The 24,076-nt window shown below is 31.5% G+C and overlaps 2 protein-coding genes across 9 annotated transcripts in view; one reads left to right on the forward strand and one right to left on the reverse strand.

Annotated features, from left to right (window-relative positions):
* LOC143204119 (uncharacterized) overlaps nt 1-11,378 on the forward strand; it is a 40,802-nt gene extending 29,424 nt beyond the window's left edge. Inside the window, exons 4-5 of the mRNA XM_076416589.1 lie at nt 9,938-10,838; nt 10,985-11,378. The gene's annotated coding sequence lies outside the window, so the exon portion shown is untranslated. The remainder of the gene's footprint in view (nt 1-9,937; nt 10,839-10,984) is intronic.
* Rdl (Resistant to dieldrin) overlaps nt 1-24,076 on the reverse strand; it is a 139,405-nt gene that overhangs the window by 21,416 nt on the left and 93,913 nt on the right. For 5 of the 8 annotated variants that reach the window (XM_076416572.1, XM_076416567.1, XM_076416571.1 and 2 more), the window contains exon 7: nt 8,606-8,688. In XM_076416572.1, the coding sequence (XP_076272687.1) occupies nt 8,606-8,688 (83 nt within the window). Of the gene's footprint in view, nt 1-1,179; nt 1,318-8,605; nt 8,689-24,076 lie in introns of all 8 variants that reach the window. The other 3 variants (XM_076416573.1, XM_076416570.1, XM_076416569.1) reach the window with 1 other exon arrangement.

The raw sequence follows: 24,076 nt of genomic DNA on the forward strand, positions 1-24,076 counted from the left end.
CAGTCGGATTTTTTGAGGTGGCAGCGCCTCAAGCAAGACTAAAGCTACTTTGCCGATGAAGAAAATTATACTTAAAGTGTTTTGATATCTATGAAACATAATTCAGACAGATTACTTTATTGGCAACAAACAGTAAACTATGTTATACAAGAAAAACTCTTTCTTTAGATAAAGCAAGACAGTGACTATATCTCAATCAATACGTTGATGTCGCAGTAGTTCGAATGTTTGATGATCGTTTTGATCTAAATCTTTTACAAAAGGTCGATTTCGCCACAGATATCTATTAAGTATTTGTTCACCTTTTATTGGACAGCCATGTTGAGATTATTGTAATCTGCATACCTGGATTTTTTTCTCAACTGTGCACTGGTTGTCGCATGTTAACCGAATGACTTTTTTAATGTGGTCTTGGAGAGAAATAAGTAGAATTTGCCTCAAGCCCAGCAAGAAAGACCTCAAGCTTACAGATGTGAGACTGTAATAGTGTCCAACTGTCGCAGCCATACAGAAGGACCAGCAAGATAAACATGCGAAAGAGGCAGATTTTATCTAGATTCTGATACTTCCTCTTTTTCATTAGCACCATCAGCTTGAAAGATTCAACTTTTTAGTCCAGCAGTAGCTTCCAATGTATTATCCTGTATTATTTATACCTGAATGTGAACTGAAAGTGCTTGAATTGAACCTGAACTGCATTTGCTCTAACTAGATCCCATCGAGATTTGAAAATTTCCGTGGCAATATTTCATGACTGCTTTTGCGTCCGCCATAATCGCAGGATTTAGTACCGGGCGATTAATTTCTGGTTTTAGACCAGCCAAAAAGAACTCAAAAAAAATTGAAGCAATGATATTTTTTATGTAGAATAAAAATATAATAAATAAATGTAAAAATTGTTACGTAGAAATATATATTTTACGCATAAATACCATCAATATTTATAACACAACCCATGAAATTGAGATATTAACTATAAAAAAGGTTTTTGTCTTATGAAATTATAAAAATTATGTCAGTTTACCATATTTGTCATACTTTTATAGTATTTTTGATAGCGTAAGTATATAGTCACACGACTGTAAAGTACCTGTGAAGAACAACCGCATTTTCACGTTATCTCGATTAAGCGAACAACAATATCGATACCATCCGATCGCCGCCAAACAAAATCTTTACCTGTCGTCAAAGAAATAACTTTCTGCCTCTGCCTGTGGCCCAGGACGCGGAACTGTGGCAGCTCGACCTCCTTGCTTATCCCCACACTCGTCAATCCGGTGTGCCATTTGTACCGTATGTCTTTCATCGTGTACCCGACTATCCCGGCCACCAAAACAAACAAAGCTATCACCTGACACGCCCTTGTCACCTCGAAACACAGTACGCATTAGCATTCGCCTGTCAGAGCGGCTAACGTTCCACCATCGACGGACGGCTCGCGGTCCGCATGGTAGAACGTCGATGGTCGGTCGGTGGCAATTAGCGATCTTTCGTGGTCTTTGAGGCTCCCGTTTCGGTATTTTGAGGTGACATAAGGTGAACGTAAGAGAAAACAGACCTTTTCAATCGTCGGTGTTTGTCTATTGATATGAATACGTACAATATAGGACGGCTAATTGTTTTTACATCGCGATTGAAAAAACACTGTTCGGTACGAATGACGGGAAATTAATAAAATTGCACTCTCTACGAAATTAAAGTGGAAATCATAAAACAATAGAAATCTGGTTGGTTTTTGTTTGTTAGTGACATCGAAACTGAAAATACTGTTATACAATGTCGTTGATTCGAGAGGAAATGTACATTTAAGAAGGAAAATACAGAAAGCGGGACCGAAGCTTCGAAGCCGTTGGAAAATAAGCGGGGAAAAGGGGGGAGGAGTGGTGATTCCGATTTTGTTTTTGCGTCTGTCGTTCGATTGCGTTAGCGACAATGGCGACAAAGCAACAAAACCGGATCGTCTTCCACATGCAAGTGCTGGTAGATGTTGTTCTGATCGCTAAACTTGGGATATCACACACATAGAACGTGTTCATATATCATATGATAACAGTTTTCTAGTTCGTGCTACCAAGAGTATATTCATTCGAATTTAATGCTTACTATTATTTATATATTAAAAAATGTTTTTCTAGGTTTTGTTATTTATGTTATATTATATTTAATATATTATCTATTTATTATATACAAAAGTTAGATAATTTAAACTGGATATATCAGACACACAAAAAGTGTTTATATAGTATATTATATTAGTTCACTAGTTACGAGCATATATTCGTTATTAAAAACAGCACACTTTTTTATATTATAACTTAATACTTATAATTAATATCTTTAAAAATTGATTTATATATTTGTCAAGAATTATTGTATTAATTTGGATAATTGATAATTAAGGCCTTACTACATTCACAAATATTTTATTACTATATTTCAAGAAATATTACATCAAAATAGAAGTAATACTAATCTTTACTTAGTTTTCTCCTGTTTTTTTTTGTCGATGAAGTGAAATTTGAGAAGTAATAGAATTTTTTTTGGAATTATTCAGATCTAAATTGATTTTGGAGATAATTATAGTAATGTATTATTAATTCTTCGATCCATGTGCTGGTAATTGGAGGCAGATAACATTTATTTTAACATGAGGGTTAGCTAGTTAGCTAGCTTTTATATATTATTTCTTTATTGTTAAATAGACCAAATAATTACCACTATTTAAGTGATATGTAACTGTTAATTTAGTTAGTTTCAGATTTATTTAATAGTTTTTATAAATTATAGAGTTTTAAATATTAACCGATCATTACATTTTTAATCATTAAAAGTATATTTTTTCTATCCGAATTAGAATATTTTTTACTTTTTCTGTTTCTGTATTATAATTAAAATACTCTAGATACATTCTGTGGTATTTTGGGCTGGCAAGAAAGTAATTTTGGTTTGTCTTTTACGCTCCGTGCGATTAAAACTCCCAAGTTTCGTTACGAGACGTCTTCAGGACAATATCGTACCAAACAAGACGTTATATCGATTAATACGGGGGTAGGGTGGGTGGAAAAGCGACAAGAATATCAAATAGTAAATAGAACAAAGAAACAAAAAAGTAAACAGAAAAATCAAACGAAAAAGCATGCGTGATATAACTGTGGTATGCCGGGAAGTCCATACTGATCGAAAACGCAGAAAATTTTCGATTGTTGTCCGGCCCTGCTCCTCAATTGCCGGTGACGGCCATTTTGTCACAGTTCCAGGTCCGTCCGGTACAGTACAGTTTTGTAATAATTTTACGGTTCTTTTTTTTTTTGCTTAAGAGGCGTTACGTTGTGAGCGTTCCGAGTCATATATGGTGTTGCAATCAGCTCACAACTTTGCTTTTGTTTTGCTGATTGGTCGCGAGTATTGGCTTTTTTTTTGTTCGTGTCGTTTTAGAGTTTCGGATTCTTCCGCTGGTGCTGTATCGGAGAAGAAATCCGAAAATAACTTTTCCAGATCGGTAAAACCATCAAACAATAACAGTCCGGTTTTATTTTATTTCTATAGAAAGAAAAACGTTTTATTCTAACCAAAAATAAGTACATTCTTATGGATAGGATGTTCTATGTTATAACTTTTTATTTTTTAGAAGTCTATGCTAAGTCTAAGTCTAGTCTAAGACATTGGTATTTAATTATGAAAGGATTTTTAAGTTAGTTGCACGTTTCTACTTTTGTATAAACATTATATAAATGTTGAGTTGCAGATACATTAAAAAAATAGCGTTTTGTAGAGGCAATACGAACAGCAATGGGAACAAATAAATTAATTTTAAACCTCACATAGTTCATAACACTATAAGTAACTAGAATAGCAGTTTATTGTCTCTCTTGGCTTAGAACTTGTCATAACACTATAAGTAACTAGATTGATGTAGTGATTGATTGATAAAATGTGTATAATAAGATTACATTTACTAATATTAGCACTTGCTTTGGAATTGTTTAGTCAAATGAATAGCAATTTTTTTAAAAACGTTGGTCGAAAAATCCTGTTTTGAACTATGGTTATATTTTATGCTTACCTAGGTAAGCATTTTCCATCAAGCCATGACAAAAATTGTTGGGCAGAACGTTTCTGCTATAGAGTTTTCGAAGAAAATTATTAGTCATACATTTGGACAGTTAAGAAGAATTTGTTTTCATCACAAATTCTGTAATTACGGGTAAAATTGTAAGAAACTGACACTACTCTTCATCGGCAGACTGTAATTATTGCTCTAGCTGCATTTTATCAAGCAAATAGGGAATTTGATATAATGTAGTGTGTTTAACGGAGGACTAAAAGTATATGGACATTTTCCTAGTAGTACTTAAGATGCATTTGATGGATTCTTGCTTGACTAGGTACATAGAACAACATATACTATAGAAAAATCCTACACGGACGTACTACAAGCCTCCGATAAAGCCTGGCATAAGGGACTCATGAATAAACTCCATAAAATGTTACCAAAGCAATGCGTGGAAGTCTTAAATACCTACATCTCACTCAGGATGTTTAGAATTAAGCAAGAAGAAGCTTAATCGAAAATGAAAGAAACAAAAGCAGGTGTACCGCAAGGCAGTGTTTTATGTCCAGTTTTTTTAGTCTGTACATTTGCTGATGACACTGTGACACGGGCTATTACAGACAATAGCGAAGAATTAACCAGAAAACCATAACATGCAAGTACTGACATAAATAACCATTAACCTACAATTAAACTGTTCATGTACCAATAAATATGAATAATACTATTATCCCGTACAGTAACAATGCTAATTATCTTGTAGCGAATCTTGATGTAAATCTTCGTTGGAAGAGTATTATAAATAATAAAGGAAAGAAAATAATTTTTTTCTTTTTAAAAGTTTCTGCTATACAAGTCAAAACATCGGAAAAAAATTCTGAAAATTATCTGAAGTTATTGTGGGACCTTCGGATAATGACTGTCATAGAGGAAATTCGCAACAAGACATGAAGAAAGGCTTGTTAACCCATGTTAACATCGAAGTGTTGCAACTCTTGAATAACACTGATATAGGACGCAGACTCAAGAGAACAAAACAGTGTGATCTTGTGTAGTTATGTAGTGTACTAGTGTATGTAGTATGTAAGTGTACTAAAATGTACAAATACGGAAAAATGAAAGATCTTCCTAGTTAAGTAGTTAATTTTAAGTCACTCTAAAGACAAATTGTAAGTTGGTCTGCAACAACTAGTAGTAATATGTTAAAAAATTTAAAGAAATGTTAATATGTTTTATAGAAAAATACGAAACCGTTACCTAGACGGTACAAACTTGATTACATAGCGCTGAAATTATTACTCTATTGTTTGAAAGCTTTATTTAGATTTAGTGCTTTAATAATTCTTCTAATCTTATATAGTGTGAAAGAATAACAGTTATATTTCAATATAAAAATAACTTTTTTTGCCTCTAAAGGAAGAATTCATTTTCCATTCCTTTCCTTCTATCAGATCATTTGGCATCTATTTTTCTACTTTTTCATTCGCTGATATGACTTTTACAATTTTGCATATGGAACTGTTGTGTTTGACTTGGATTCTTTACTTAGTTTGTTTGTTTTTATTATTTTATAGATGCTATTTATTGTTAACGTTAAAATTGGTTCCTCCAAACCTTCTAAATTTGTATTCATCTGTCGAATCACGAGTATGTTCAGTATAAGTTTGAACAAATATTCAATGAACACATTGTAACGTAAAAAAAAATATGAAAATAACTACACAAAATATTATCGCATATATAACAGACTCTTGATCTTTATACTGTCGCTTTTCACCAAAATATAAACCTTAGCAACGTCATCTATTAAAAATCCTTTATGATTAAATACTAGATCCGATTAAACTATATAGAATGTACATTAATGAGAATATAATTATATAATATAAAAGATTGAAAGTTAAAAGATTTTATGAAATTTCTAGTTTTAATTTTTTATTAAAAATAATGATGGGTAGTAGATTTATTATTTATTTATGTTGCATTATCTTGTTACAATAAACTAACTCTATAGAATATAGATAGTTAAACAAGGAAAAACTTATCGTCGTTAGTATTTGATGGTTTTATGGTATAAAACTTACATAACAAACATACAGATCAACAAATAAAATTAGAGATAATCAATTAAAACTCGATAATTTTGCCGACATAATTCAATTTCGTAAATAATCATTAGAAAAATGAAACAAACAAATTAATTGTGTCGAAATCAAACCATAAAAATAATATACAATTTTTTCAAATTTATACAATACATTTAGGAAATTATATCGTATATATATGTATACCATATATAGTTTCCTATGGTAGTACTAATTATGTTAAAAAATTTCTTTTGGTATAACGAAATATTTGTCAGTGCTTTTGCTTGTGTATAAAAATCAACCAAAAAAAGTGCTCGATTATAAGAAAAAAATGTAAAAGCTGAATAGGCTGTAAAAATCTTATTTTATCGCACAAGATGTCCATATATTGTTACTAAAAATACTTCTAGTCTATTTCTTTCTTTATATATGTTCCGTATTTTTATTAAAATTTACAAATTTTAAAGTCTAAAATAGTTATATTACATTAAATGTGTTACTAATATTTAATATTATTATTTTGTAAGAAAATTATTAAAAATACAATTCAAAAGTACCTATTCTGGTCTAGTATCTTTGATAAAAATTTCAATATATGTCAAAAATACCAACTTACACAGAATATACGTAAACAATCATTTCTATTATAGAAACAGAAAAGGAAATTCAAGCAAGACACAGGCTTGATAAATATTGTATCACTAGAATGGGAGAAATCAATAATTATTGATTATTGAGGCTACTTAATCCATTTTTGAATATCCAAATGAAGGGATTTCTCTTAAATTATAGAAGAAATATTCTATTATATCAAAGGAAATTAAGAAAATCCTCACTAGCTTTGATACAAAACTGTTTAATTAAATTTAAATAGCTTCTCATTTATTGTACTTAATATACCATCATGTTTACTAAAACGAAGATATTTATAATAGAATTCTCTCTTCCTCCATGTATAACATCTTTTTTTTAACTTTTCTCAGTTTTCTTGCTTCAGGTCAGGATCTTTCCTCTGAATCATCACAGGTTTATTTATGACGCCCTCTGATTTTTCTCCTCTCCTTTGGTCTTTGCTCTATTTATTATCCCTATTTTCTCTTTGCCTGTCTTGTGTCCTCCATGCATTGTCAATGTACCCACCAACTGAGTTGTTTCCTTTCTATGTATTCTTTCACTGATACAAATTGATGTCTTTTCTTATCTTTTTACCTCTCATTGTCTATATTTGTTCCATTCTTGACTCTTCTGGTGTATTTCATTTTTCTTTTATCTCAATTTTATCTCTCATTGACAGTGCCCAAGACTCAAATGTTAGAGTTCCATTTTAGTTTTGCTTGATATTTTCTTTTTATTAATGAATTCGTTCATACAATACATAGTTTTTGAAATCTGACATTCATTTCCATCTCCTGGTTTCCACTACTTAGATACTTAGATGAATTTACTCGTTCTGCAATCACTATGACATTTTGTTTTTATTCATTATCATTCCGTATTCTATAACATTTTCTTTTCGCTACGTCTTGGGTTTTAAAGATTTTTCATTTCATGTCGTCTACAATGACGGTATTGGTGCCCATCCTGTATATTTTTGAATTATCATCGCGATTTTATTACTTACACCTCTTTGCTGTTATATAAAACATAGTGTTCTTCATTTTGCTCTTTCAAATATTTTTTTCCATATCAATAAATGCTTGCTATATTTGTGTTTTTGGGTGAAACTTTTACGTATGCTTAGAAGATTTTTTTATGAAGTTTTTATACGTTTTTTTATTAATTATAATATTAATAATAATATAAGTATAATATTAATATTAATTGTTATGTATATTAGTTTTTTCGTGAATTCATAATGGAAACAAATATCAAATTTTAAGAATAGAGATTACATAGTCATTCAGAGGTTTAGAAATATTGGAAATATTTTTCTGTAACATATCACGTAACATTTATTTTTATCCATATTTTACTTTATTATTTGTATGTTGGTATTTCTCTAAAATTAACTTATTTAGTGATGGTTTCGATGTATATCGATGTATTATTTCATTAAGAACATAGTTTAATGTAGGTTTTTATGCAAGAACAACATTAGACATCTTGTACGTCGTCATATCTCGTTAGATACAAATCCGAGATTGCTATAAGCGAGAGAAATACAAAAACATGACATGTGCTTTCGAATCTCTAGGCTGACAAATACACATGTACAGGTATTATCGATTTGCAAAAGTCGAAAACTTGACAGCTGTGATTTTGTATACCACGTTAAATAACATTTTAACGGGGTCGTTCTTCTTATCGATTCACTCGATACGGTAAGCGATAACTTTATTTTATAATTGAGCGGTCATCGATAGAAAGAACGACAGAAAACAAGTTGGAAATCAACTGGTTATGACATCGATCGGTTTTAGGGGGAAGAATTCGAAAGAATTGTTTCAAAGGAATGTTTATTACTTACAACTTTCGATTTCTATATGGCATAGTTGTCTGTCCATGGGGAAATACTGCAAGTTCATTGGACATGAAGCTGTAATAGTCAATCTGAAAAATACACAGTAAAATTAAATAACGTCGATAATAATTAGTTTTAAGTTGCATAATTATTTATTTCTTAGTTTGAACATAGATTGTTAATTGTTAATTTACAAGATGCAATGGTTTTAGGAAAACATTGATTAAATATTTTATTTTAATGAAGAAATTATGAATGCAGAGCTGCTCAAAATACCCGATTTGCTTTAATTAAAATAGAAAAATATAGGATACCATCTCGCATTTTCAAATTCAATATTTTAACTACTTTTATTTAAAACACAAATTACAAAATACAATCAGGCGTTAGGTTACGGCTAAATAGAATACGGCTAGTCCAGCCTAGCTTATTAGTCAGCAAAAGAAGAATTTCTATTCAGAAACACTAGATTTTCAGAGGTGCTGGCATGGATCAGACAAACAGTCTCTTGTTGGGGAGTGAATAAAACTTGCTAAAGTAAACAATATTTCTAAAGATCCTTATGAGCACAAACTCATGTGATATCGTTTAGAAAGCTGGCTAACTTTAACTCTATTAAACCTGTACTGACTACTGTCCTACAAAAAAATATCATCTTTTTTACTATTACAGCTATTCCTGTTACTCCTAGGTATTATTTAATGCTTTTGGAAATTTGTTTCGAAGGAATCAATTGTAGAATTTTTAGTTCTTTGTCCCTCATCTGTTCTAATGCTTTTCGGCAACCAACACATTTTGTAATTAGGATAGTATATTGACGCCAATATGGCAACGTTTATTTCAGGCGACAGTTTAAAATATAAAACACAAATCTTCTTCCTAAGCTCTATTATCAATATGTGGCTGTCGAAAGTTGTAAATTCGTTATACAGTCAGACAATATTTTCCTTCTCATTTTATTCTATTTAAAAAGAGATAGAATGCTGTTTGACAAGTTCGAACCGAATGAGCCTGCAAAATTCTTCAAAATATTATAATTACGGGTTATAAACTGGCAAACGTTGTTTTAAGGCTTTGTTTTAATAAATTTCAAATGGCCGCGGTTTTTATTGAAAATATTCTTTAGCGTGTTGCAGCTTCACTGAATATTTGTGCGGGCACGGTCGCTAAAATATCTCAAAAAGTAAAAAACAATATAACCTTAAATTCACCAAAAAGAAACGGGTGACGAATCAAGATCAGCTTGATGTTAACTGTATCAGAGATCAAATGTATGAGATATATAAAAACAGTAAGTAGTTTTTTCAATCTAAACATAATTTAATACAATTTTTTCAGAGAAAATTGTTCGTCTGGAACATACCCATAAAAAGCTAAAAGATTTGCAGCCATTTGAGGGATGTAGAAGTGGTGTAAAGATAATCCACAAATGGATTTAATGGAACTTCCAGACATTGCTTTTAGAATACAATTTTTAAAAACATGTAACAAAATCAGGGAATAATTATTAAATCAATTTGTATATTTAGATGACGCATTAATATTTCAGAATGGCACATTGGTTAACTCATGATAAGATGATAATAAATATAGTGTAAAGTCAACAAAAGTCGATGGAAAAAGGTAAAAGTTGGAATAACTATGGATTAGGTTTTGTTAGTCATAATATTTATTAATAATTCACTGCAAACATATAGTTCTTCATGCTGGAAACAGGAATGGTTTTATTCGTGGTGTATAATCAGTGTTTTCCTCTAAGTTCAAGGGCAATTACCATGGAGAAATGAACCATAACTTGTTTTTGAAGTAGTTCGAAAATCAGCTTTTAAAGAATTTGGAGAAACCATCAGTTATTGTTATGTACAATGCACCATATCATAGTACACTGGTGGAGAAGATTCCAACAAGTGCATCAACATAGGCTGTAATTAAGGAATGGCTTAAAGTACAGTTGAGAAGGATCTTCAAACCAGTTCAACGGTCTGGATTAATGGAAAGAAGCATTGTTGACTATAACGCCTTCGCTTTGGATGAGCTCGATCAGACACGTTGAAGAAGAAATTAACAAATGGTGGAATCGTGAGCAAGTTTTTGATAGATTGAAAATAAGCAGCTTAGTTATTCAATTGAGTAGTGATTCTGAAAGTGACAGTGATTGAATAAAACTTTATGAATGTTGGTTTATGATTCAATGCTGACGATTACCAAGACAGGGTGATGAAAGAGGAAACCACTAAAGGTCAGTATACAATTAATATACTTTAACTGTAGGGAATTGTATTATAGAGTTTGAAAGCTTGATGAGCATGTGTGTTATTGTTCAGAATATACATGAACGTTTGGTTAACATGTATTAGTAGAAGAATAACACTAATTGTTTTACAGATGGCAAATGGCAATTAGATCTAATTTTATCATGAAATATGTATATAGGTAGTAATAGAACAAACTAAGGAAAAATACACTAATATCAAAATGACTTTACAAGGAAACATTGCATCGAAGGAGACAAGAACTAAGGGTAAAAGGTAAATATGCTCCCTAATGAAAGTAAAATACATTACTCAGATATACAGTTGTTAATTAGCCTTCGGGGGATACCACTACATAAAAAACGCGCCTAGAACTCTACCTATACTAGTGTAGAAAAAAATTCAATGTAAATATAATAAAACAACTCTAACCTATAAACTATTGTAGCTATATAATTAATTGTAGTTTTAATTTCTTCGATATAATATATGCAACTGTTGTTTTGTTTGATGTAACAATTTAAAAACTTGTGTTTCTTTTATAAAGTATTTACACTTTTTCTTACATTGGTATATACACTGGATACATTTTATAGCAATCCCAAATATATTTCATGACTTCTATTTAATATTTAGGCGACAGTGTAATAAATAATGTCATCGTAAACCTAGTGGTCAACTTAACACGCCATCGTCATAAAACATTTTAAATTTATGGCCTAGACCAGTTATGGATCAAGATCACTTTGTAATTTGTAAGATTTTTTAATTGCTTTGCTAGTTTCCGTACATTATGATGATTTACTTCATTTCAATTAATGATTAATCAATATTTTATCGTTCCAAGTATTTTTTTTTCTAAAAGTATCAATTAATTTATAACATTCTTCTTTAACAATTAAATTTTGAAGCAGAAAAATTCGTAGTAGATATTCAACAAGCTGCTTGGAATAATACTCCAGAAATTAAGAGTACAATTAAAGGAATTAATTATCCAAAAGAAGTGAAGGAAATGGTAGCTGAAAAACAAAAATAAAAAAAAATGGCAACAAAACAGAACACCTGAAAATTTAAATATTTTAAACAAGACTGAAAAGAGAAATACTGGAAAGTAAAAACAAATCTATAAATAAAAGCCACGAAATATCTGAAGCGCTCATGTCTACACAGTCCACCTATAAGAGACCTATGTGGGAATTGGGCACGTGACAATCGCCAAAAAGCAGAAGCATTTGCTGAATATCTAGAAAAAACTTTCAAACTAAACGAAACTAATATTGAACATAACTTGCCGGACATAGAAGCTGAAAATTTGATGATTGAATTAGTCACGTCGAAAGAGCTATCCAAAGTTATTAAGACTGACATGAATCCCAGGAAATCGTCAGGCTACGATTTAATAACAGGAGAATTACTACAAAAACTGCCAAGAAAGGGAAGATGATAGAAATTACAATGACCCCAAAACCTGGGAAGTCACCAAACGAAATAAAAGCCTATAAACCTATCACTGCACACTGAACAAACTGAAAAAACCTAATACCAACACACCAGTTGGGGTTTATTAACAAGCATTCAATAATTGACCAGATCCATAGAATAACAGATGTTATTGAAAAAGCTTACGAAAGAAAAAAAGTATACTCAGCTATATTCTTAGATGTAGCATAAATCTTCGATAAGGTTTGGCATCAAGACCTTGTTCACAAACTACAGAAAATGCTACCAAAACAACACACCAAACTATTAAAATCATACATTACAACCAGAATGTTTAGAGTCAAACAAGAAGAAGCTTACTCTACAATAAAAGAAGCTAAAGCAGGTGTACCACATGGAAGTGTACTGGAGCTAATCTACTTTTTATGATGCTTTATCTACTCTACACTTGTGATATAACGCAAATAGAGAATATTACGATGGCTACATGTGCTGATGATACTGCGATTATAGCTGTCGGAGATAATAGTGAAGAAGCAGAAAATTACAACAGGCAAGCGGCAATATAAATAATTGGACACAAGCTTGGAAAATAAAAATTAACGAAAGCAAATTTGTGCATATGCAGTTCACCTACAATCAGAAAAGAATGCTCGCTGGGAAGAAATTTTCGTCGAATAAAGAGTTGATCGCCAAAACTGAGGCCTATTTTGAAGCAAAGGATAAATCGTACTACAAAAATGGTATTGAAAAATTAAGAGTGTCGCTATAATCAGCCTTGAAGGCAATTATGTTGAATTGAAAAAAAAAGCCAAAAATGGTGTAAATGTGTAAATGGTAGGCCGAGGACTTTTCAACTGACCTGTTATATTACATACAAATCTATGTAAGTATAAATTGAGTACATTTTTGTCAAGGTGGCGGCTATGATTACACAGCCAGAACGTTAGAAATCAGTCGAATGGAACTAGTAGAACCAAAAATAGTAACTAAAAGTACACGACTGAAACAGTCGATAGTAAACAGTAATAAGATCAGTCGCACTGAAAATGGCGCCTGAAACAGTCGATAGTAAAAAGTAGTCAATTACTAAACATTCGATAGTCGCTTTCAGTCGATAGTTCCCAACACTAGTTAGGGTCATCCCAGTTAGCTACCACCACTAGAAAGGATATTAATTACGAAACAACGGCAAAAATTAACGACTGGATGTCGAATCCCCAAATACCTTTGTCTATCCGGGAACATTTTATTACTGACAGCGTCCCAAGTGGGCTGCCGGATTTACGACAGCATCTCTCGGATGATTATGTTATTCCCAAAAACCACAAGATGCGCGCATAAAGGAGGCGAACCATTTGACTTAATTGGAAATAAAAGTTGCGGCTTTGGTAGAGTCGTTCCTGCTGAACCAGCAGCGGGAAAACGGCCGGAACTTGGCCGACTTCGACGAATTATTACCGGTTAGGTTTCCTTTTATTTGTTGTTGTCTTAACAGGAAATTACACCCTGCAACGGTTATTTCGCAAGTGAAACAGGGAGATCGTTTCTATTCGTTAAAATGCAGTTTCAGTTAAAGTTTATTTTTGAATATTTATTCTTTATATTCCAAACAATGGAATGAAGAATTAGTTTTCGTAAATTGATAAAAATTGTCTCGATCCTCACTATTAGCTGGATAGCTAGAGCCATCAAAAATATTAAAATTACTTTTCATCGTCATCATCGTCATAAATATGATATGACTCTACAATGCAATGCTATCGTGAATAGTGCTTGAAGCCTCATAATCTGTATTAGCAGATACAACGCGAAAATCAGCGAGCATCAGTTCACCCAAGAAGTTTTTAGCATCATTATGGACGTCATGACTTATTTTATATTTGAATTGTCTTTTTATGGTACATATTATGTTATTGAAAAATGTGTCAAGGAATGCCAGGAAAGCGTAGTTAAGTATAGTTCGGGCAAATGTAGAGTACCACCTTTTGTTCCTAGCTATAGACGGGACAATGGCTACGTACGTCCTTGTGCTCCAAGTCGCCTCTTCTTCCCTAATAGTAAAATAGTATTTGGAAGTAAATTGATAGTAGTTTTTGTATTTAATTCCCTTTTGCTATGTCATAACCTCACCCGTATAACTTTTACCCTGCGTAGAAGAACATGGCTACCAGTGAATATTAATCATTGTTAACTACCCCAAGCAGAGGATGTTAAATATCTTGGTGAGCACTTAGATCGACTCCAAACCTGGCAGAAGCACATACTCGCTAAACGAAAACAATTTGGACTTAAATTAGATCAAAAATCTGGCGCAAATCCAAGTTATCATTAGATAGCTCAAACCTATTTGGTCATATGGAATCCAACTATGGGGTACCGCCAGCAAATCTAATATATCCATCATTCAACGGTTCCAAAATAAAGTGTTGCGTGCCATTGTTGATGATCCGTACTATGTTTCAAATGAAGTGATACAATGCGATATTCCTCTAAAGCCTATAACGAGTGTGATTTAACGAGTTTGTGTGAAGTACTTCGAAAGAGAGTCAGTGCATCCCAATGTACTTGCTAATCAGCTAAATATGCGACATGATATATATATATATATATATATATATATGTAATATAAACATAAGAAATATTTATTGCCTATTGGGCAGATGTGGAACCACTAAGGGTAAAATAAGATATGTCATAACCTGTGCACTCAGAAATCATAACTCAGACTATAATCTAAGTATCTTCCATGTGAGCTAATTAAGGGAAAGTTGGAGAAAAGTATAAGAGTTTTAACAATTTAATATTTTTAAAGAGATTCGAAACAGCTGGAGAGATATTGAACCCATAATAATTTGATAGCACTCTACTGATTTTATGCAGGATTAAATATTTGTTTGTTAAATTATTATATATTAGTTAAATTATTATATATTAGCTCCCTGAGCAAAATAGTTGTGGTTTGAAAAAACTTCTGTCTTCACTTAGATTTTTTTCACTGTCGTATGGTAAATCAAACAGAATAATATGAGCAAATCGTAAATACTTTTATTTTGAGCTGTTGGTTTAGGGCCAGTTTTGTTTGTATAAAATATATTACTTTTTTCCTAAAGGAAGGGAAGTTGCTGATGCCTGCAGATTAATGTACAAAATTTATTATCTTAATTATATAACATAATATAAGACGCACACGTGTCAGAGCCGACTCAAAATTTATTTTGAATATTTCCAGTCGATATTGGCATAACTCAGAGAGGTGTTTAATATTAAAAGCGTAAAGAAGTAATCTACATTTTTATTCTTTAGGATAGAACTATAGAGTAATTGAGAGACAACTCAATAGGGGACTCTGGAGAAAAGTTTTGCTTTGCCCAACAATTGGATTAGTCAATTTAAATCTCTATTATAGGCACCTGTAAGGAAAACATTATGCTCTAAATATATTTGATTGGCTCTTTGATAAAGTTTCACACGTAACTGCCATGACGTCACGTTTAATTGAACAATACGATTTAATTAAAAAATAATTTAATTTCCGAAATAAATTTATTAAACAAAATTCAATGAATGAGATAATTATAATCTGTAATACTGCAAATTATGTTATAAAATATAAATATTATCATAAAGAAATGACTTTTTAACAAATCAAAATTATCTCTTCTGTTTTTTCCTTTTTTCATATTAGTTTGGGGCCATTAGTTTAATAGGATTTATTAGAGTTCCATCTTTTTATTTTCTCATTCTGTTAGCAAACTTTGAGTCTTTCTCTATTAAAATTTTGTTTACTTGTTTTATCCAAAAGTATATGGTGCATATTATTTTAAAAATTCTGTCTGAAAAATCATTAAAAAGTGTACAATTAAAAGGTTTTAAATTTATATTTTTTTAAAGGTTCTTGATGAAATATATGTTATATTATCGACGTGACAATACCTTATATTAATACAAAATAAAAAAGATAGTTTAAAGAATTACTGACTATAATTTTTTTACTATTATTTAATTAATACATAATACATGTTACTAGTCGTTTCCGTCTAATCTACAATTTGTCTTTATAATAACTTAAAACTAGATATATAACTAAGAAGATCCATCGGCTCTATCTCAGTCTCTGGTGAAATAATGTTTAGACATGTCACTGCTGTATTTTTTAATAAATGCACCTCACTACACAACACTGCACAAGATCAGATGGTTTGATTCTTTTGAGTTTGTGTCCTGTTCTGGTGGTATCCAAAAACTGCAATATTTCAGTATTCTCATGAGAATGGAGCCTTTCCTCATGCTCCCTTGCAATTCTCTTGATTTCTTGACTGACTGTGGGTATCTGAAGGTCTCGATGTAGGTAATCAGTCCTATAGTATTTAGGTGCACCCACAATACCTCTCAGGACTTTGTTTTGAAAAATTTGTATTTTATTTATGTTACTCTTTGCAGGACATCCCCATAATTTTACTTCAGTATTTGCTTATATAATAGCAATTTATTATGTACTGACAAATATGATTTTCTTTCAATTAGCTAATACATTTTCCTGTATTTCAATTCCAGTTCTTTTCTTTTCTTCTTTATATGTTCCTTTTTAGCGATGTTGCTATATGGAAGAATATTATTATTTAAGGTTATTGGTGCTTGCACTGTCTGTTTATAGCTGAACTGTACATGTACAGATTTACTATCATTAATTTTTAATTTCCAAGCTTGTGCCCAATTATTTATTTTGTCACTTGCCAGTTGTAATTTTCGTGAGGCTTCTTCACTATTGTCTCCGACAGCTATAATCGCAGACTGACACTATAATAGAACAATTTTCTGGGGCACGTGATATTGCCTTGCCTTTTGGTTCATATAGTAACATCTGAAATTGAAGGTATAAAGTGAAGTTGCAATTTCTCAACTCCTGGTAATACATCCCCCTTAGTATGGAATCAATCCTCTTCACAATTTCCTAAAGGCAAATGAGATGAAAACAATTAACTTATGAGCGCTTTAAATGATTTGTAAAAACATACTAGCCGAAGGATGTATATTGATTAAATATTCTTAAGTAGTCTTAAGCCAATATATTTATTCGGATAATTACATTTTTTTTCTTTAATGAAATGAACCACCTCAAGGTGATATAACATTTTCAATTCACTTTAACAAATTTGTTCTGACTTGGGTTGTTATTTATAAAATTTAAGTACTATTTGGTTCCTGAATCGCTTTGCACCGAAATTCCTAGTATATTGAACTTTGGTTAATCCTCTCTTAAGCAGTTTACATTCAGGAGTTATTATTTTAGAGGTATTTCAATTATCCAAGAATAAAAATAAGTCTCCTTTTACCAACTATAGGTTTATATATATATATGTTTATATATATATATATATATATATATATATATATATATATATATATATATATATATATATATATATATATATATATATATATATATATATATATATATCCTCAGCATTAAGCCTACCGACTGGCGAGTGACCAACTTTAGAAATCATCCCAGAAAACATCCGGTCTTACACAGCCTGGTTACTGGCGTGACTGGGATCATTTTCCTTGTCGGATTTTACATTCTTGCCTAAAACATTCACAAATTTTAAACAATCACAAACATAAATTTACGACCATGCCCCAGCAGGATTCGAACCCGCGGGTATCGCAACAGTAGGAGGACCTTATCGCCTTTACCACTGTGCCACCAAGCCGGCTCATATGATTATTAATATGAATAAACGTACCTTAATTTACAACAAAACACGCTGTAACTATTATAAATGTATTTGATGGTTAATCTACTCAGTTTGGGATTTTAATCATTATTAAAGACAGTTAATTTCTTCTTCGAAGTCAAATCATTCTCCATTTCTTTACAGCATACAGGTATACAAGATTTTCTAGATCGAGAATTAACTTTAGTTATTATACTACTGTCTTATAAATACTGATGAACTAATAAGTTAATCTTTAAAAGTTATAGAATTCTAAAAGCACTGCTCTTTAGGTTAGGTAGAGGCGCTGTCGATACGAAGTGAACTAATCGTATCCCGTCGCCGTTCATAGCATAGCGATTAAAACAAGTAATAAGTTAAAAGTAGCGACATCTACATGATGGACGTCGCGAAACTTTTCCCCAAAATTTCGAATAAAGTTAAATCTCTATTTCTCCATGGATAGAACGGTGAATGGAATAACTTTAGCCAATGTTATTAAAGTGCAGATATTTTGGTTTCATCAAAAATTACATTCAATTTCAAGACGTTCTTTAGAGCTGAATTAATTCAACGGATGAAGTAAAAGCTTTAACCATAGAGTAATAAAACATCAGTTAACATGAATTCATTTAATATACCGATTAAATTTACGTTTTATAAATCTTAGCCTTCTTCGAGTGGGCTTAGGCACCAGCATTTTTTCTCAGTTTAAAAAGCAGATCTTACTTTTCAGTTTTCTTGATTTTAATTGCATGGTTAATAAACAATATAACAGGTCTTTCTTATCTCAATATGTTATTTTCTCACTATTTTTTATTGAATTTTTATTCCATAATATTTCGTATGCTACTAGTTAACTGTGGACATTAATTATTACAAATAAACTTCAAGTGTGCGTACGGTGAACTGTCAATTGCTGGAGATAGCGTTGTTTTATAGCTAACTAATTGAAAGATTAATTTGCTAAATAATTGTTTCCGTGATTTTTTTCGATATTCTAATTACGCTATTGGGGGTTTAGACGAATCCACCATATCAGAGATCATTAGTATTGGTTCAAACGTTTTTGGGTTATAAATGTTTTAACTAATCCGACTGTTTTTTTTTATGTATTTAGATTTTCTTTCCTTAAGTTTGTCCATATTTTTTCCTTTGTCAGGTAAAAGTGTTATAGTAAGATGTTGATTTTCATTTAGATGAAGCAGCATAATATAAATTTATTTTAGTCTTACATTCTGTAGGTTCTAACGGATAGTTTTTTTAGTCATCTTCTGTAAATAATGAAAATATTTTTGCTCATTTCCAGTTGATATTAACATATTGCCAGTGGTATAACTCAGAGAGGTATTTAATATTAGATGCGTGAAGACGTAATCTACGTTTTTAATCTTTATGATAGAACCATAGAGACAACTCAATAGGGGACTCTAGAGAAAAGTTTTGCCTTGTCCAGCATCCAGATGGGCTTAAATCGGCCATTTAAGTAATTAGATTAGTTCATTTGAATCTCCATTATACTCACCTGTAAGGAAAACATTTTGCTCTAAAGACACTTGATTGGTTCTTTGATAAAGTTTAGCACGTGACTGCCCTTACGTCATTGACGTTATTGACTAATAAAATTTAAATAAAAAATAATTTAATTTCTGAAATAAATTTATTAAATAAAATTCAATGAATGAAATAAATATAATCTGTAAAACTGTAAATTTTCTGAATAATTGTTGATGATTGATTTCCGTTCGATTGATCCGTGATTTTTTTCTAATATTTTAGTTACTGTATTAGATCATTAAAATTAGTTCAGCCGTTTTTGGGTTATAAATGTTGTAACTAATCCGTCAAAATGTATAGTAAGATGTTGATTCTCATTTAGAAGCAGCAGCATATAAATATTTTAGTTTTACATTCTGTTGGTTTTAGCAGATAGTTTTTAAAATATGACAATATGTAGAGGTGACTAGAGCTAAATGACAGTATTAATGAATCAATTACCTTTTACTGATCTTCTGTAAATGTTGAAAATATATTTGCTCATAGTTGGGAGGATTTTTTAATTTTACTATATAAAATTTACTATAAAATATTGAAAACGATTAATAAAATAACTAGAGAATATCGGGAAAAACTTCTGCTAAAACCTGGCAGCGTTTATTGCGGAGATTTCCTTAATATTTCGATTCCAATCAGACCGAATGGCTCTCTTTCATTTTTACGTCCAGTATTTGCGGTTCCGGAGGATAATAAAATCATCTTAGGGATGAAATATCTTCTCGTAAATATAGTAGTAAAATTTTTCTCTGTTTCTTACTGCAAGAAGTTCCGCCGAAATTACCGGCAATAAGTGTCTTTAACTATTCTCTTATGACATTGTTTTATGATTATAACCGAGCGATTAGGTCTCCGGAACAACAATCGCTTTCATTATCATTTCGCGTTTTAGAATTTTCGGGACTTTCGGGAATGTTTTCAATAACACTTTTAGGTCGTTTTTTACGCCCCTGTCGTTTCATATCAGTTTGGGAACAAGGAACAAGACGGAAATACTAATTTCTGTGTTTTATTCGTTCTTTATTTATCTCTTCGACAATTGTGCCTCTTTATGTTCATTAAGATAGTTTTTAGTTCACTGTTCCCTCTATATATTAATGTAAGTTTTTTAGTGAGTTTTGTGTTCCATAAATATTCTCTTCATAATATTTTAGGGTCGTTGATTAAGGAGATAATTTTGGTAGAAGAAGCCGTATGCATCCCTTGAGGTAATGTGAATTATATTTTGGTTTAATAGAGAAGAACAAGTCACACTAAAACTACAGCCGGCAAATGACAATATAAATAATTGGACACAAACCTGGAAATTAAAAATTAACGATCTGTAAGTAAATCTGTGCATCATATCGCACTCGCATCATCTTGACTCTCGTATCTCGTATCTTGGAATGAAACTTGATGCAAACCCTCGCTGGAAGGAACATGTAAAAAATAAAAAGATTTCAAATATAGGAAAATTTATTGGTTAATTGGAAGGAAGTCACAATTTTCCGTACATAATAAATGTCTATAGTGCAAGCAATTGTTTGAAACCTATATAGACATACGGAATTCAATTATACGGATGTTCTGCGAAAAATAACATAAATACAATATAAGTTTTCCAGAATAAAATTCTGAGAAGTATTGTAGGTGCACTAATATACTACAGGACTGATTATTTATATCAGATACCAACTGTCACTCGGGAAATCTATGAATCTATTACTCAACGTATTAAAGAAACCGTGACATTGTTCTGTCTCTAAACACTTAAAAATAGCATTTAATTCGTACCCGTCTGAAATATCCGAAACAGAAGAAAATAACATAGTTGATTTTCTTAACACTCCATTTCAAATGGATCTGCCACATCAGAAATTTACTGTTAAGGAAGTAAAACAAACAGTACATAAAGAAATCAATTCTAAAAAACTCCTGGTTTTGACCTAATAACTGGAAGAATCTGTTAAAGGGACTGTCAGGAAAGTGCATCAAATTAATAACATTCATATTTAATGCCATGCTAAGACTTAATTACTTTCCTAGCACTTATGACTCTTAAACCTGGGAAAAAATCAGAAGACGTCTCCTCTTATCGTCCTATAAACCTGTTACCTGTGATCTCTAAACTTTTTGAAAGACTATACATTAAGAGACTCAAAATAATCGCAGAGGAGATAATTATTATTCCAGACCATCAATTTGGCTTCCGTGAAAACACTGACCAACAGAACAAATACATAAGTTAGTCAACCAAATTAAGAAAAATTTAAATCATAAAAAATATTGCTCTGCTGCATTTCTCGATATTTCCCAGGCCTTCGACGTACTCACTATCAACTGCTGAAATCATGCCTCACAGATAGGCATTTTATTGTCAAACAGGGTGACGAATACATTGACCTACACCCAATATATTCGGGTGTTCCGCAGGGCAGTATTCTTGGCCCATTGTTATATCTATCAGCTGACCTACCGACCTCAAGAAACACTACTGTTGCAACATATGCTGACGATACAGTGGTTTTATCATCACACGAGGATCCAATATCTGCCACAAGAAGCCTCCAACTTCATCTTAACAAAGTCGAATTCTGGTTGAAAACGTGGTGTATCAAATCAAATGAGACAACATCTACCCATATGACATTCACTCAGTAAAATTGTATAATCATGAACTTCCGTAAGCAGACAACGTTAAATATCTGAGAATGCATTTCTATCGACATTTGACATGCAAAAGCATATAGTGAACACAAATAACTTGGGCCTAAACTAAACCAAATATATTGGCTGATAGGGCGAAAATCTAAATTACAATTAGATAACAAGGTTTTGCTGTATAAGTCAATACTTAGGCCCACTTGTACCTATGGTATTGAACTATGAGATACTACTAACAAATCTAACATAGATATCCTCCAGAGGTTCCAGAGTAAAGTGTTGCGAGTCATCGTCGATGCTCCATATCATCTAAAATCCAAAACGAGTGCCATTCAAAGTGTTAATGCAAAATACTTTGAACGACTGTTGGTGCATCCCCATTCACTCGCCAAATATTTAAATGTCCGCCATAGAAAAAATAGAAATTTCACGGTATAGGCGACCTTATAGGTGCATATTTTCTATTTTACATTAATTATTATGGAGTAATAATATAAAAATTGATGACAATGCGTCAGTGTAGCAAAAGATGAAGTGTACCGGGGTAAACATCTACTACCTACTAAACCTACTTATGAAGATATTAGTGGTTATAAAATTCAGTTAATCTACCAAGTTGTTCGTATGCTGTCAGTGTGATATCTCTACATAAGGAAGTCTTATAAGAAGGTAATAATTAAGATAACTGGATAATTAGTAGTAATAAATATTACTTTTAATTGTAAAATATCCCTAAAATATTTGTAATACTTTAACTTTTTAGAACAATCAGTGTTCAATAATTTTATAGTAGAGCTATTGTATATTTAAATTTGGTTGCCTTGTTAAGAAAATATTTGTTACGGTGCCATCAATTAAAAATTTTATTGCTACTTTTAGGGGATTTATTACTATTAGGAATCTATTGTGTCTAAATTTACAAATAACTACATTTGTTTAACAAATCTTAACCAAGATTGCTTAAAGAATTTTGTTGGATCTATTAGAGGTCATGAAGGTAGAAACAGCATCCTTCACCTAGTATATTCGAGAAATCTTTAAAAGGGCTCATCATCACTTTTTTCACATGACTCTCCCGGAGAAAATTGTGAAGAAGATGAACATGTTAGATAACTTATATTCTTTTTTAACGGGAGATCACTTGAGGTTGTTAAATCACCAGTTGAGTCTATATTTTCAGTTCCAGAGAACTTTGATCTGAGGAAAACAAGAGTCTAATATTGTATTTTAGTCTTATTTCAGGCTATTTAACAAAACTTCTGAAAAAGAGACAACATGCAATATTTCAAGGTCACAAAATAATCAGGCGAAATGGCAGACCAATCAAAGCAAAGTATTTTCCTTACAGGTTTCTACATAACTATTTTAAACTAACCAATAAAATTCACGTTGTCAGCGCCGCCAATGATTGAACTAAGCAACACTTTGCACCACTACTTACCATTGGAGTTGCACACCCCTGATGTGCGCGCTGACAGTTAAATGCGGCTCAAACGCAAACTACCATACGAACTAATTAATAGACACATAGAGTGAGATTTAATAGTGAGCCTGATAAAAGACTGTTTTCTTAGAGTTGATTTTGGAGAATTTGTTTATATTAGCATATTATATTGCCAATGAGATTATTAATATTATTTGTTTCTTATGTCCCTGATATTAATCCATTCTTTTAAGTGGTGTCCCAGGATGGAATTATATATTCAAAAGGTTTTTTTTTTGATGCAGGTGCTCATACTCTGCAGGTGTTAATATTATCCAAGTGTACATTTATTCAAAGTCTTGTTTGACTTTAAACTGTTTTAACTGCTATAAAAATAAATATTAATAAACTGTTAATTAATAATAATAGTATGCAATTCAAT

This window comes from Rhynchophorus ferrugineus, unplaced genomic scaffold (assembly GCF_030347505.1).
Source record: "Rhynchophorus ferrugineus isolate W39M unplaced genomic scaffold, kcgeb_rfMv2 rfM10, whole genome shotgun sequence".
Classification (NCBI taxonomy): Eukaryota; Metazoa; Arthropoda; class Insecta; order Coleoptera; family Curculionidae; genus Rhynchophorus; species Rhynchophorus ferrugineus.